The sequence below is a fragment of the Crocodylus siamensis genome, chromosome 2 (assembly GCF_052110815.1).
Source record: "Crocodylus siamensis isolate JL-2025a chromosome 2, ASM5211081v1, whole genome shotgun sequence".
Lineage (NCBI taxonomy): Eukaryota > Metazoa > Chordata > Crocodylia > Crocodylidae > Crocodylus > Crocodylus siamensis.
In genome coordinates this window covers 171,396,299-171,412,803 of record NC_143396.1, presented here as the reverse complement: position 1 = coordinate 171,412,803, position 16,505 = coordinate 171,396,299, and the positions used below count along the sequence as shown (strand labels likewise).

General features: G+C 45.9%; 1 protein-coding gene across 1 annotated transcript in view; it reads left to right on the top strand.

The window, feature by feature from the left end:
* LOC149871305 (acyl-CoA (8-3)-desaturase-like) overlaps positions 1–16,505 on the top strand; it is a 38,229-nt gene that overhangs the window by 14,824 nt on the left and 6,900 nt on the right. Inside the window, exons 2-6 of the mRNA XM_090032287.1 lie at positions 709–819; positions 1,327–1,524; positions 3,777–3,878; positions 4,071–4,199; positions 14,195–14,255. Coding sequence (XP_089888413.1) covers positions 709–819; positions 1,327–1,524; positions 3,777–3,878; positions 4,071–4,199; positions 14,195–14,255 — 601 coding nt within the window. The remainder of the gene's footprint in view (positions 1–708; positions 820–1,326; positions 1,525–3,776; positions 3,879–4,070; positions 4,200–14,194; positions 14,256–16,505) is intronic.

The following is a 16,505-nucleotide window of genomic DNA, read 5'->3' as shown; positions in this document are numbered from 1 at the left end:
CAACAGTGGTTTAAATGCCAAGGACAGGCTAGAAGCTGTTCTAAAAAAATCCTGTTTCATTATTTAGTACTTGAATCAGTTACCCCTACTCATAATAAGATGCTATGCAATGTAGAGGTGTATATGGCTGAATTTGTACCCTGAGCACAAACCCCAGCAGTTAGGAGATGAATGTCCCCTACAGCCACCTCCATTACCCAGTACCAATTAATCCCTTCATCTGTTTCAGCTGTTTTATAAGGCTCCAGGATCTCTAGCACTGAACTGTGTTTAATCAGCATGCTTCTACTGTTAACAACAGTCATCCTGAAAGTATTTTTTTGATGCTTTGAAACTTGAGAAATGAGAACAACTTTGACATCTCTCTCTGAATTCATTTTTTATCCTTCAAATTAATCTAATGTCATGGAATGTTTTTAATGAATTGAGTATTATATGAAAATATGCATTTACAGTTAAATGTTATAGTTGTGTGTCATTTTTTACAATCGTGTCATTTTAATGTAACTTCTTAAAGCTTTTTATGAGGTTTTTAATATGTGCATTTCAGATGCATAGCAGAATAGGTCATTTACAGTGTGGTACTATATTCTAATCTAGAGTTGCTTCCCACTGTTGAGACATGCAGTTCTCTTATATCAAGGTACAGAGATGTTAGCTTGGTATATTATGGCACTTTTCTTATTCTGTTTACATGTATTTTATTAGGAACCCTTTATAGCTTTTCACATCAATAAGGAGCTGGTGAGAAAGTACATGAGTTCGCTACTGATTGGGGAGCTGGCACCAGATCAACCAAGTTTTGAGCCTAAAAAAAATGTGAGTCTGGTATTGGAAAATTTTTATGCAAAAATACAAGCCCAAATTGATTTAAATTCAGTCAGAACCTTCCACCCCTGTACGCTGTGTTGCATCTTGGATCCCAGCCCCTGGTGAAGGGAGAATCAATAACCATGAGTTGTGGGAATCTCCTGGTGTCTTGATCCATACCAGGACAAAGAGTACAGTCATCCAGTCTGTTATAATTCTCACTACTTCTGGCACATTCCCTACAGTGATTCCCACACAACAATAACAGATGGGATCCCATCAGTCATGAGGTTTCCCCATCTCCCCAGTATTATAAAGTCTCATCAGGAACAGCAGGACCTATAGCTACTTAACCCTCCTGGTGTCACAATGTCTCCTGTAAGTGGGAACAATGCCTGTTTGTCAGATGTCCTTCACTGGCATCCTGACCCCTCTGCAGGACAGGCCCTCTGTTTCTTAAGGCTTTTGTGTTGTGCCCCAGAACAGAGAGTGATGAAATGTTGGTTGTCCTCTCAGAAATTGCTGGTAAAAGACTTCTATGAGTTGCGTGCCACCATTGAGAGGATGGGACTCCTCAGGACAAATCATCTCTTCTTTTTCCTGCTTTTCCTGCACATTCTGCTGTTGGATGTTGCTTCCTGGTTTGTTCTCTGGTATTTTGGAACATCTTTAGTGCCTTTCCTCATTTCTGCAGTACTGATGACAATTGCTCAGGTAAGTGAATGAAGTAGAACTGAAACTGGCAGCACACATTTTCCTGCTATAGGGTGCATCTACACATGAAATTAACATGACATCATAAACTCTGGAGCAGTTTGAGCCAGAGTCAGCTGCTCCTCGGCACATCGTCTACATGTGCACCTGGAGCAGCCACAGTTTGAGCCAGGCTGGAGCAGCCCCAGGCTGGTAGCAGGCTTGGTGGGGGAGGTCAGCCCTGGGATCCAGGCAGCTGCACTAGGCAGCGGAGGGGCTGGCTAGGGCACAAGAATGATAAAAATGTGGAGGCATGCAGCAGGCAGCCCCTGCACTTTAGCATCCTTGTGCCCCAGCCAGCCCCTGTCACCATCTATAAGTTTGTTTTATTGCACTTAATTACTCTTCCGTAAGAGAGTACTGTCCCCAATAGAACTATCTTACAGTAGACTTATTTAATTTACTGCACCCTAATACTGTTGCATATGTAGACAATGGGCACATGTACATGAGATGCTTAATGCCCATTGGACTAATTGTGTTGGCACAGCTGGCAAAAACTGTGCTAATGCGCAATAGAATAGTCCCACGAGCATTAAGTGTAACAAAAAAGCATTCGTTTGTGCTAATGTACAGTAGTGCCACAGCGCTTTAAGTTAGTATCTGTTATTATATGTACTAAACTTAATGCACCATAATTATGGTACACTAATGAATGTATAGACGCACCCAGCGATGCTTTGCTGTGGGACTAATTAGGCAATGCCACAGTAAAGCATACATGTAGAAGCACCCATAGGGCATGTCTACAGGTAAGTACCTGTAATAACAAGTACTAACTTAGTGAGCCATAATCGGTGCTACTGCACATTAGTGCAGATGAATGCCTTTTAGGTGACACTTAATGCCCATTGAACTAATTCTGTTGTGTATTAGCGCAGATGAATGCTTTTTGCCAGTTGCGCTAATGCACGATAAAATTAGTCCAATGGGCATTAAGTGCCTCATGTAGATGTGTCCACAGTCTTCTAGATTATCTTCTTCTTCCCATATAAAAATGTTGCTATGGATCATTGGCCTTTTGAATGTTAGGACAGATCTTTGGAACTGAACTTTCTTCTTTCCCATGAAAGCATGCAGTGTCCTGGAGCTGAGGACAAAAAAGCAGTGAAAGGCATATATATTCTTCATGTCTTCTTGGTTCTTTTTAGAATTACTGGGCACATCTACATGTTCATTAATGTGCTGTAATCATGGCACATTAAGTTTAAGTACCTGTAACAACAGGTACTAACTTAATGTGCTGCAGTCAGTCCTACTGCACATTACTGCAAATGAGTGCTTTTTTTTGATGCTTAATGCTCATTGGGCTAATCTACTGTGCATTAGTGCATTAGTATGGTTTTTGTCAGTCATGCTAATGTGCATTAGAATTAGTCCAATGAGCATTAAGTGTCTCATGTAGACGCACCCACTGTGTTCAAAGGAGATGGTAGCAGGCTTATTCTCAAAGGAGAAGTAGAACTTCTTCATGCTTCAGTGGAACTCCTTTAAAGAACTGAATCTGTTTTATGGTGTTCATCCCCAGTTCTTAGTTCCTTAAATCTCCCTTAAACCACTTTTCTTCTCCAAGCAAATTAGCTGGTTGTGTACAAATTAAAACATGTGTCTAATATTAGCAAGGTAAGTTTTTTTGTTGTTTTCTTTTAAATGAATTTGAGATTGAATGCACTGAAAACTGAAGTCTACTAGAGTTAAGAACATGGGTTCTCAGCTGGTATGAAGCATTGTTTACAGAGAAATGCTGTATGTCTTGAGCATATTGAGGATGCAGAAAGTTCCTTCCTACCAGTAAGAGGTAGTCCCATCTGATTGTCTCAGCTGGACAGTATGAGGAAATAGAATTTATCTAAAACTTTGCACAAGGAAAATGAACATATCCCTGGAACTAGCAAAGGAATCCATCAACAATGCTCAGTTTGAGTGGATTGCCTAAGATGGAAGTTTATTCAGTGGATACAGTATTTCTCTGATCCTTGGAAGTGCTAAATGATGGCACAGTAACAGTTTGTACTGCACCATGCCAGTGCTGCAGTTATTTAGATGCTATGTCATTATAGCAACGTGTTATAACAAGGTAATATGTTGCTATGGCAACATAGCTGCATCACAATTTTTGCCTGCTAATACTACATCACTGTAGAGTGTTGCTACAGTGACATAGAAGCACATGTAGATGCACCCTTAAATGAGTAATCTCTTTTCTTTTCTAGTCCCAAGCTGGTTTTCTGCAGCATGATTTGGGACACCTTTCTGTTTTCAGCAATACCAAATGGAATCATTTGGTTCATGAATTTGTGATGTGCCATTTGAAGGTAAGTGCCTGGTATGAGTGTGTTCTTCCTTGAACTCAGCAATTAGGAGGGCCCCTTGCCATTCAGATAGCATTAGGATGTCATTGGAACATGGTGAAGCACTGGGAAGGGGAGGGTTCAGTAACTGGCAAATGAAGTGATCAATATTTGGCAGTATTGTCTTGAGTCTTGTTGACTCCTCTTTTCATGCAGGGGCTTTCAGCATCCTGGTGGACTCTCCATCATTCTCAGCACCATGCCAAGCCCAACTGCTTCCGTAAGGACCCTGATATTTCTCTGCATCCCTTTGTATTTGCTTTGGGGAAGAAACTCTCAGTGGAGGTGAGTGGCGATAGTAGGGATTGGCTAGGAATTGTTTAGGCTACTGGAAAAAAGATATTGCTAAAAGGATCTGAAATCATAGAGCTGTAGGACTGGAAACAAACGAATACTCAGAGCTGTGAAAGGAGAAGGATTGGACACAGAACTGCTGCCTCAATTTTCCCTAGTTTATGCTAAAAAAAAATAAGAGAGGCACATGTTACAGAGATGCCACCCTAGGTATCATCTATGGCAGGGGTGGCTAACCTGTGGCACAGATAAGTGGCACAGGCAACCTCTGTGTGTGACGCATGGCATTTTGGGGAGGGGACAAGCAACACAATGGCAGATATGGCAGGGAGCAGAATGCAGAGCATCAGATCAGGCAGAGAGCACAGGGCAGGGAAAAAGGAGAGTAGAGGCTGGGTCAGATAAAAAAGCTGAGCAGAAGATTGAGTAAGAGAACAGGATTCGAGTGGCACTCGGGGAGGGGCTGGGGCTAATTTGTGGCATGTCTTTCAAAAAAGTTTGCCCCTCCACTATAGAGTGTATCATGACAGAGCTTACACCAAAGAAACAGCTGAAAAGGGATGAAGCAGAAAAGAGCTTTCTTTTCTTTACTTTTCCTTTTTTTTTTGTTATCTGGTCAAAAAAGTTTGGAAACTATCAAAAAATCCTTACTTAGGTTACAAAACTAATGTCAGATACTAACAGCACTTTTGGTGCCTGGAAAGCTGTCACCACTGAGCTGAAGAATAGTTTGCTGAAACAGAACCAAAGCACAATAGTGGTGGGCAGTTGGAAGTGCTTAGATGAATTCTTCTGATCCATTATACCACCTTCCTTTAAAAACATACATCTTCCAATTGTCAAGATAGTCTACATTCTGGATGTCTTAAGGTTTCCTCATCACTTCAAGTTATGTAAATTACTGTACACTAAAATGCCCTTCTTCGTCTCCATAAGCCTTAACAGGCAGCACAGTTATATCAGTGTAATCATCCTTACACTGGTAAAAAAAAAAGAGATGGACAGATGATGCAGACGCCTACACCAAGATACCTTCATTCTGTGTACAATTACCCTGAAAGATATAGGGGTAAAATTCCACCATTGTATTCCTGTAATGGGTGTTTAAATTCCTCTGGGATAACTGCATGTCTGTCTTCTCTAGATCCTGGTGTGAATTATATCAGTGTATAAAACCAATGTAAGTTACACCAGTATAACTGAGTTGTCCATGCAGGATTTATTTCTGGCTGAGTGTTTTAACTAGTCTGATCATGCTCTGATATGTCCAAAACAATTATTTTTAACTAGGGTGCTCTCACACCTTGAGATGCTTCAAGATCTTTTTAAGGTTGCTGTGGAGTGCCCTTTTTTGGGTGACCTTAGTCTGTGCTTGACTTTCTGTGGCCCAGGCATAGATTTATGGGTATCTTGTGCTGTGCAGCAGGATGGCAGCATAGATTCCTCTCTCACTCTGCCTTGTGCTGCGGTGGCTACTGCTGCCCAGAGCTTCATGAGAATCACTGCCCAGCCCTGCCCAGCCTGTCTCAGACTCTGAAGCACATATCTGACTAGCTCTGCATCAGGTCTATCAGGGCCAGTGTGGCAGTTAGACCTGGGTGAGTCAGGGAAGCTCTGAGTTTAGTGCCTGCCTCTCTCTGCATCTGCAGGGTTGATGTCTCCTCCCCACAGCCCCCAATATAACCTACTCTCCCTTTCTCTTCCCTGAGTAAATGCCTATGGCCATGGGCAATGCATAGGGGGTGTTGCCTACCCTCTTGCGTCTCAGACAACCTCGGTGCCCCATTTGTGCTGTGTGTGCAGCCTGGTATCTCATCCCTAGCAGCCAGAAAGACCTGGTGCCACATCCTGCACTTGAGCATCACCAGACTCTATCCATTATGGCCCCAGGGCTTGAGTTTAGTGGGGGATTACCCTTGGAAAACAAAGGGTAGAAATTGGCCTGCTGGTTCCCAGTCCCAAGAGGGGACCTGGAGCTATGTGTGGGGAGTTCACGTGTTGTGTTAGGAACACATATGTGTGGGACCAGGCAGATCTGGGGGTGGGATCCCTGCCAGCAGCACAAAGGGGTAAATATTATACCATATTTTAAATATTATATTGTAATATAAATACATAATTAATCGTATTTATTATTTAAATGATTACATTTACATTATATTTATTCAAATATATAATGACTCTGAATATAATATGACCCCCCCCCAATAATTATATTCTAGTCTAACAGTATCAAGCCCTCCAGGGGCAGCTGTGATGACCTCTGGTGGCCTTTTGCCTCCTGCCCTGCTTCAGTTCTAGGGTACCCTTCTTTTCCTCTTCCCTGCCATGCCTTTGTATACTTTGATGATTTTTCAAAGGTCCTAGGGTGAGCTCTCATTTATCTTTTGGCCAGCAGACCCCATTATGGACCTTGCTGATCCTAATCTTGCCCCTCAAACACTAAGTGAGCCCTCTTGGCCTGTCCATGCCCCCCAGTGCATCTGTTGCCTTAAGAGCTACTTGTGGCCTCCTTCCATTCCTAAAGCCACACCCATGCCTTGCAGATGTTACAAGTTATTGCAGATGTTAGGCCTCTGCAGGCCTCTACACCCTTGTCAGGGCTTCAGCCTTCTCAGCCTTGGCCCCTTTTCTCTGGCTGTGCCCCTCTCAGCCTAGGTCCACTGCACTGGACCTTGGCTTCTGGGCTCCAGCACCTGTTTTGCCCCTCTCAGGCTTTGGGCCCCAGGCCCTGGTTTCTGCTCCTCTTGGGCTCTGGGCCCTGGCCTCCCCAGCTTCAGGGCATCTCTGTTGACTTTCTAGCCTAGGCTTTGGCCCTCTTGGCTGCTGCCTGCCTGTGTCTTGATCCCAGAACCTGGCAGGGCTTAAAACACCACATTCCCTTTGGGCACCACTATAGCTTATACCCTGCCCCAACAGGCTCAACCCCTCACGTACCCTCTGGCACCTTCCACGGCCTTCAGTCCTTTCCTGGTAGCCATACCCGATCCTCCTGTTTAAACCTTAAGCCAAAATACCAGCAGACTGGCTATAACTACACCTGTAACCCCACTGGCTGTGTAACAAACCCTCCACATGCTGGGTCCTACTTTCCTGCAACATAAATGACATGTGATCCCGGAGGCTGGAGTGGTACGGCAACTGCCCGCAGGTGGAGGTGGCGGTGGTGAGCAGGGAGCTTCTACAGGTGGCTGTGGCGGTGTCAGCAGCGGGGGTGGCAAGCGCCAACTAGCAGCAGGCAACCACACACAGACACTGCCAGCAGCATCAGCAGTTGCCAGTGGTGAAAGGCTACCACCCACAGATGCCACCGGCAGTGTTGATGGCAAGGGGAAGACGGGTGGCAAGTGGTGATGAGTGGCAACCGCCTGTTGGCACTGCCAGCATCAGTGATGCTTCTCTCAGGGGGTGCACCACCAATCCCAGGGGGAGCACATGCACCCGTGTGCGCCTCCTATGTGTTGCCAATGCCTGCAAGCAATCAGTTCCTTACTTGTACTTCCCAAGGGAGCTCAGAGATCAGTCAGTTGCCCTCCCCCTAATTTCAGTCATCTTGCTTAAGAGCTCTTCTCCCTGCTACCTGCAGGACCAGACAGCCTATCCTTGCTCAGCCCCTGAGCTTATATGCTTCTCAAACCCTGCCCCTTCCAGTTAGGTGGTTCCCCAGTCACCCACAGAAGTTGTAAGGGCAGTTTAAAACTGATATGCTTTCTTCCTTAGCAGTGGCCATGCTACCCTAGCAGGGTTTTGACCTACTGTCCTGTTGCTGGGTTACTAGCCCTGCAGTAGACATGCATAGCCTGTTGATTCCTGGCCACCTACTGCATGAAGCCAGCCCATAATGAATGCTGTTTTCTCCACCTGAGGGCCCTCCGTGCTGCTGCTTCTTCCCTTAAAATAAAGGAAGCCTCTAGCTCCCTGTTACGTCTCTATATAGAACATTTATGAATTTGTTATAATTTTCCAGGTATAGAATTAATTATTAGAAGTTTGCCTTGAATTTTTCCTCCTCCCACTGCTAAAGCAAGGAAAAGAAATCTGAGGGATCAGGTAGCACCCTTGCCCTCTGCTTCCACCCAAACTTTTTCCTGAGTATACCTTTCCCTGTCTCCTTATTGTCAGACTCTGCTCTCTCCAAGCACATGAAAGTGAGAAGCGAATTTAGAAACTTTAACATTGAACTAAACATTCCTGTAGTTATTTGAATATAGTACCTTTAGATTTATCTCACCTAGAATTAACAGCATTGATGCATTTTACATTTTTTTTTAATTGTCTCAACTTTTGGCACACGTATTCCATCAACACATTTTTAAGCAGTGCTTTTGTAACTATTTGGATATAGAACAAACTTCTTTTTTTTTTGCAGAACTATTTATTTATTTATATCTATGTATATAGATATATATCTATATCTATCTGCACCTCCACCAACCCATCAGGTGACCACTGTGGCTCAGCTGACAGATCAAAACACACTTTACCAGTTAAACTATTTTAGTTCCATTCACCACACACCTGCTCACCTGTGTGCTCACACACCCATCACCATTCCTGTGTTTTCACTTGTCTTCGTTATATTTGTCCTCCTCATCATCGCTGTCCTTACTGTTGTCATTGTTGTTCTCTTTGGAGGGCTTGCCTCTGAAAAGTCTATGCTAGTCCCCTCTCCCCCATATGAGGTCCACCATCTCTTTCCCAACTTCCTTTTCTGGGTTCCTGTAGTACCAATACATTTCACTCAGCCCCATTTTAAGGGGGTGGTCTTGCGTTGAGCCACCTGCCGCACTGCATCTGACCACCTTCCAGGCTCCGAGTGCCTCCCTGTGGGTGCCTCACATCTGCCTGACCCCCTTCCTGGAGCACAGCCGCTAGCCTGGGGGTAACGCCACCACTACCCAGAGTCTGGACAGATCTCAGTCCCATGACCTCTGGGAAGCACTGGCTTAGTAGTCCTTGAGAGTACTTGACCCACTACAAGAACTTGGGGTGCTTCCCTCAGTCCGAAGCACAAATAGTGGTCTCCCTTAGCCAGCTGAACCAAGGGGACCCCAAGGCATAATCTAGACCCTCTCCCAGTGAGTCTTCCGCACTAGGTACAAAGAAGAACTTTTTGGTTACAAGGAGTTGGTTCAGAATAGGGTACAGATTAGAGCACTATTAGAGAAATCCATTAAAGCAAACAGTGGCATGGTAGCCTTTGATTCCGCATCTGTGTTACTGCAAGCTATATATCTAGTTAGATCTCAAGTAGCTTACTCACAAGTATCATCCAGAGGCAGGAGGAGATTTTCTCTGGAGGCAAGCAGTTCATTGACCATGAGTTGCAAGAGAGAGAGCGAGTTTCAGATGGTCCAGTTTCTGTGAGAGTTCTCATCATGGCTGCTGCCCTGCCTCCTGGGCAGTCCTTAACTTATATAGACCATATGACCTCATTTACCTGATCCAATGGAGGCCAGCAACTGTTGGCTGCCAACCAGCCAATCTGAAATGCATCACTGGTTGCCGGGCAGACTGGCAGGGTCTATAGCTGCCTCCTAGTCATGATGACATTGCTTAGAACAATAGGGAGTTTAAGCCCCCACCGAAGTGTGTGAGGGCAGTCACATAGACAGAGGGAGTAGGTTTCTCTCTCCCTCTGGAATTTATCCACAGGTTACAATTCAGGGTTACCTGAAGCCGATGAGACCAGAGGTGTCTGCCCTCCGCAGTGACCATGGCAACCAAATTGTCAGATTAGGCATCCACCTGATAGCAGAGTTTGGGGAGAGACAGAGATGGCATTCTGCCACGTTATATTTGTCCTCATCAACATTGCTGTCCTCACCATTGTCCTCATTGTCTTTGGAGGGCTAGCCTCTGAAAAGTCTATGCTAGTTTCCACTCCACCATATAAGGTCCACCATCTCTTTCCCATCTTCCTCTTCCGTTTTACTGTAGTACCAGTACATTTTACTCATCCCTATTTTAATATAGTCCTCGATTGTGGGGTCTGAGTGCCTACTTGTGAACAGGTTCCTGGCTTTCCACAGGGCATACCTGAAGCAGGAGATGAACTGGTCAAAGCAGGGTGTTTGGGTCCATAGAATAAACTTTTTTAAAATATATTTTGGAAAAATGTTTGTGTACCAGGTCAAATTAGCTAGATCAGTTCTGAATCCTTTGAATCATTCAAAAGCCTTATGTGGCTCTACTACCAGCAAGAATTCTCCCACCCTGACTTTTCAGCCTGGGGATTCCTCTAAATCCTTTGGCAGGCATCCTACATACAGGCCCAAGCCCGGATCCTTGGGGTTCGCCATATGGCCGCAGGAGTAAGCTAGGGAGGAGTCTCCCATTCCCATTAAGTTAATGTGTAGCCAAGATCCTCCCACTGGGAGCTGGCCAGTGGGAAGCTAACTACAAACTCTCACTGGGAGTCCAGTCCACAAGCTCAGGTATCAGAACAGTGCAGCAACTACACTTGATCTTAGCACACAAGAATACAACAAACTATGCATGATATGAGTTCAAAGCCAAAAGTCTATCATATAGGTCACTGGGTTGAGTTCATGGTGACCCCACAGCTCAGCACTGCTAGGTACATATGTGTACTCTAGATATCCCCCACAAAGGATCCATGTGCAGGGCCCAGGAGCAATGAAATTTGGTGCCTGGGGCCAAGCAGATCCCGTGTACCCTGGACAAGCTGCTTTTCAGCAGATGTGAAGTCGGTGGCACGCGGTGGGGTTGGGGGATGGAGGGTTGGTGAGTGACTGGATGATAATTCTGCGGTGTGGGGCTGAGATGCCAGCTCCAGTTGGGCCCTGTAGGAGGTGCCATGGCTGCTCAGTCAGGCTCTGCAGGGCCCCCCAAAGCACAGGGCCCAGGGCGGTCACCCCGATTCACCCTACCCAAAGGATGGCTCTGGTGGGGACATACTAATAACATGCAACAGGCTGAGAGAAACTCTGACAAGGGGATTCTGGGTGGACAGTTTGGGGTCCTGCTTGGTGATGTTTGCTAGATATTTAAGGCTGGTGAAGGAACAGGAATCATTGGAAATAGCTGACCTCAGATGTCGGGGTTAAGAGAAAGTTAAAATGTATATAATATAGTGTCACACCATGACTTAAAAAGAGTCAGTGATGAGGGAGACTGTGCTCAATGGGCAGTGCCATGTATTTTAATTAAAGAGGCTACACTGATCTGTTTTCTTGGTAGGTTCTCAGTAGTTTGCACAGTGGCAGTATCATAGCCTGTGCTTGTTCCTGCAGCCATATGACTGAGGGGAAGCAAATCATAGAATCAATGAGTTGGAAGGGTCCTAGACAGATCATCTAGTCCGACCCGCTGCCATGGGCACAAAGGAGCACTGGGGGAGGGAGGAGTCATAAGGCCCCAGCCAGGTGCCTATGCAGTCTCCTCTTGAAGATTTCCAGGGAAGGTGAGAGCACCACCTCTCTGGGAAGCCTATTCCAGGCTCTGGCCACTATTACAGTGAAGTAGTTCTTCCTAATATCTAACCTAAACCTATCCTCCATCAGCTTGTGGCCATTGTTTCTGGTGACTCCAAGGGGGGCCCTGGTGAACAGGCTTTCCCCGAGTCCCTGCTGGTGGCCCCTGATAAAGTTGTAGGCAGCCACAAGATCCCCCCTCAGTCTCCTCTTGCAGAGACTGAAGAGATTCAGGTCCCTCAGCCTCTTCTCATAGGGCTGGCCACGGAGGCCCCCAGCCATACAAGTGGCCTCCTCTGGACCCTCTCCAGGTTCTCCACGTCCCTCTTGAAGTGCGGCACCCAGAACTGGACACAGTACTCCAGCTGCGGCCTGACCAGCGCCGCATAGAGTGGGAGCAAGACCTGTCTGGACCTGTTAGTGATGCCCCTGTTGATGTATGACAGGGTGCGGTTGGCTCTGCCTATTGCTTTGTCGCACTGGCGACTCATATTCATCCTGGAATCAATCCTGACTCCAAGATCCCTCTCTGCCTTTGCGCTGCCGAGCAGGTCAGCCCCTAACCTATAACCATAATGCTTGGTTCCCTCTCCCCAGGTGCAGCACCCTGCACTTGTCCTTGTTGAATCGCATCTGTTCAGATCTGCCCACTTCTCTAACCTATGCCTGGACGCGGTCCCTGCCTGCTGGTGTATTCACTTTACCCCCCAGCTTGGTGTCATCAGTGAACTTGAACAGGGTGCTCTCCACACCCTCGTCCAGGTCGCTAATGAAGTTATTGAACAGCACCGGCCCGAGGACTGAGCCCTGGGGGACTCCGCTGCCCACACCCCCCCAGGTCGACATCAACCTGTCCACCACCACCCTCTGGGTACGCCCCTGGAGCCAGTTTGTTACCCATGTGACCGTGCATTCATCAATGCCGCAGTCCCTCAGCTTGCCTGCCAGAATTGGGTGGCATCTGAACTCTAATCCTCTGGGTGTAGGCTTGCACATAGGATGCCTGCCAAATGATTTCAAAGCATCTGAAGCCTGAGGTGGGGGTCAAGGATGTTTGCTGGTAGTAGGGCCACATAAGGTTCTTGAATGACTCACAGATATGGAATTGATTTGGCTGATTTGGCATGGAACACAAAAAAAAACCTTAAAAAAAAAAGTTTCTCATCAGTATGCTTGCCCAATATGGGTTATGTGTTTTATAGTCATGATCAGTGTTGGTTGTATTTAATCACATCCAGAGTTGATTTCCACTCCTGAGCATGTGCTGCTTTTGTCAGTAGCTTCATGATAAACAAAGTATTTAATAAAATTTCATAGTATGTGAATGTAAGATGAGAAGATTTTTTCCGTTTGATGCTACTTGGGTGGCAGGGGGGAGCCTTATATTTTATTTAAGTAAATACAGTATATTTGTTTTTAAATTAAGGTGCTTGTAAATTCTGTAAAGTTACAGTGGGGTACCTCAAATCTAGAAATGTTGAGAACAACTGGTCCAAAGAATCCTCATATTTGTGGACTCTAGTTTTGATTACTTCAGCTCACTTGTGGCCTAATCCTATGTCACCGTTAAGTGTTTGAAAGACACTTATGTAGCAATGCAACAGTTATTTTTTGCAGTTGCACAAAATTTGGATCCTTTTTCCATCTGTGGCAGAACAGGATCACCCTGTACACGTGCCTGATGGAAGTGAAGAGAGTCCTTTCAATTTTTAGCTTAATAGCCCAATGAGTAGCTGGGTCATTAGCTCAGGGAGCTAAACTAGATTTTAGACCCTGAATCTAGGGCTTGGGGTTAGGGGCAGTGGGTCAGGAGTGAGGGGCACCAACAGGGCTGGGGGTGGGGAGATGTGGATTGGGAGTGAGAGGCACTGGCAGGGCCAGGGAGCTGTGGCTCAGAAGTGAGGGCAACAGCAGAGCTGGGGTGGTGGTGGGGGGCTGTGTCTTGGTAGTGAGGGGCAATGGCATAGGCAGGGGCAGAACAGTAGTGTATCAGGGTTGCTCAGCACCGCAAAACCGTGGGGGACACACACGCTGGATCCACACCCTGGTGAGCAAAGGGGGCAGAGGGAGCTGCAGTACTCCATGATAAAAAAAAAATCAAATGCAAAAATATATAGGTATTTCAAATTTATTTTGTTATAAAGACTGAGGCACTGGTAGGCTTCCAGAATTCTTTAAAGTTGTAAGTATATCAATAAAACATTGTGTTCAACTGATATTTTTATATAGTGGCAGGTTCATTTTAAACATGGAAAAACATGGATTTTTTAAATCTACACATCCCCTTACGGCACTGTTTTTACTGCACCATAGTGATGCATGGTTATTAGTAGCTGCTATGTTGCTATAGTCATGTGCTATAGTGAGGGAGCGCAGTGCTTTGGTGATGTAGCTGTGGCATTACAGCCTTCTGATACTGTGTCACGATAGTGCATTGCTACGGTGATGTAGCATCTTGCATAGACACACCTAAGGAGGAAGAAATGGGAGGAGCCTGAGGGGACTTTTCTCTAGTTCAGCTGACCTTTCATAGCACCGTCTCTTTTACAGCTTGGCATGCAGAAGAAGAAATATATGCCTTACAATCACCAGCACAAATACTTCTTTATTAGTAAGTATGTCTGTTCTCCCGTAAGGTCTTTAATCTAGTCATCAGCACAATCATTTACATCAAATTTTCTCAAGGGATAGAGGTGAGCTTCTTATAGGCCAAAGCCTGAGCCTAAGCAAAACTTTTGAAAGCAATTCAGTGGGCGTGTCTACATGTGCATTTACACCGGCTTAAATTTACTGAGCATTTACTGCACAGTAAGTGGAAATAGGCCGGTATCTACACATGCAGGCATTAAAGTTCATTAACGCTGTGTGTGGGACTAACTTTAGTCCCAAGGCAGTCCACACACACTGTGTTACTGCACAGTAAGTCATCGACATGTATATTACCGCACAATAACTAATCGGGCATAAATCTGATATGTGCACGATGCAGGTATCAAATTTACACTCAAGTTGGCATAAGTTGCCAGATTTACTGTGCAGTATGGGTGCACATGTGTAGATGTGTGCCTGTACTGTGCAGTAATTTTGGTTACTGCGCAGTAAATGTGCACATGTAGACATGCCCAGTATAGCTGAACTTGCAACATATATATATAATATATGCGTGTGTGTGTATCTTTGTCTGCCTTTAGAATTTAAAGTATCTATAGCTCCTCTTATTTTATTTTGTAGTATGTTTTCATGGTGAGACATATGGTTGCTTAAAAGGGCTCTGTTATTATAGTTTCATAGTTTCTAGGGTTGGAAGGGACCTGAGCAGATCATTGAGTCTGGCCCCCTGCCATGGCAGGAAAGAGTACTGGGGTCAAACGACCCCAGCAAGGTATACATCTAGCCTCTTCTTAAAGACCCCCAGGGTAGGAGCCAGCACCAATTCACTTGGAAGTTGGCTCCAGATCCTAGCTGCCCTGACCGTGAAGAAGCGCCTCTCAATGTCTAGCCTAAATCTACCTTCTGCCAGTTTGTGACTGTTATTCCTGGTCACTCCTGGTAGTGCATGGGGGAACAGGGACTCCCCCAGTGCCTGCTGGTCCCCTCTGACTAGTTTGTAACAGGCCACTAGATCCCCCTCAGCCTTCTCTTGTGGAGGCTGAACAGGTTCAGGTCCCATAGCCTCTCCTCATAGGGCCTGCCCTGCTGCCCCCTGATCATACGAGTGGCCCTCCTCTGAACCCTCTCCATGTTGTCCACATCCCTCCTGAAGTGCAGCACCCAGAACTGGACGCAGTACTCCAGCTGCGGCCTGACCAGTACCGCATAGAGGGGGAGGATCACCTCCTTGGACCTTCTTGAGATGCATCTGTGGATGCATGACAAGGTACGGTTGGCCTTCCTGACCGCATCCCCACACTGCCGGCCCATGTTCATCTTGGCATCCATGATGACTCCAAGATCCTTTTCTGCCTCTGTACTGACGAGACAGGAGTTCCCCAACCTGTGGGTATGGTGCTGGTTGTTCCTCCCCAGGTGCATCACTTTGCACTTGTCAATGTTGAATCCCATCCTATTCTCATCCACCCACCCCTGTGACCTGTCTAGGTCTGATTGCAGCCTATTCCTCCCTTCTAGCGTGCCCACATCCCCCCACATCTTAGTGTCATCAGCAAAGTTGAACAGGGTGCTCTTTACCCCCTCGTCCAAGTCACTGATGAAGATGTTCTGTTATATTAGATATTCTGTTTTCAAAAGTAGGGGGTGAAACAAAACAATTGAGGATATTGGGGGTTCTTTATCAAATTGAAAGCGTAGACTACAGGAATTTGGATTCTTCTCCTAAAATGAAGCAGCAGTTGCAGGAAAAGCACAACATGATCTCTTATTACTTGAGGATGCACAAGTAAATAGAGTGGTATGGATAGCCACATTCTCAAAGTTCCCTGCCTTGAACCTGACATAGGCAGGCTCTCTAGCCATAGAGCAATATTGGGCTGATTTGTAGCTTCCCATTGCCTCCAGGGAGCCTGTCAGTGAGCCAGACAGGCTCACCTAGGCATGTAAGACTTTTAAAATTTCTGGTGCTTTAACAAGCTGCTGGTATTCAAGTTCCCATGCTCCCCATGGCTCGGTGCCCCTGCCATGTTAAGCCCCAGCCACTCTGTGCTCTGACTTCTAGCCTATCTAGAGTCCTCTTCCCTCCCCGCATCCCAGGATAAGAACAAGGGAGGTACAGAGGGAAGCCACAGTTCCCATTAAGTTGCCAGACTAGGAGAGAGCCACCAGCACTTGTGGGGAATGGGGCTAGGCAGCATGGGAAAATTTCAGTTTACTTTGAGTAACTGTGGTTACTCAACATTTGTTCAAT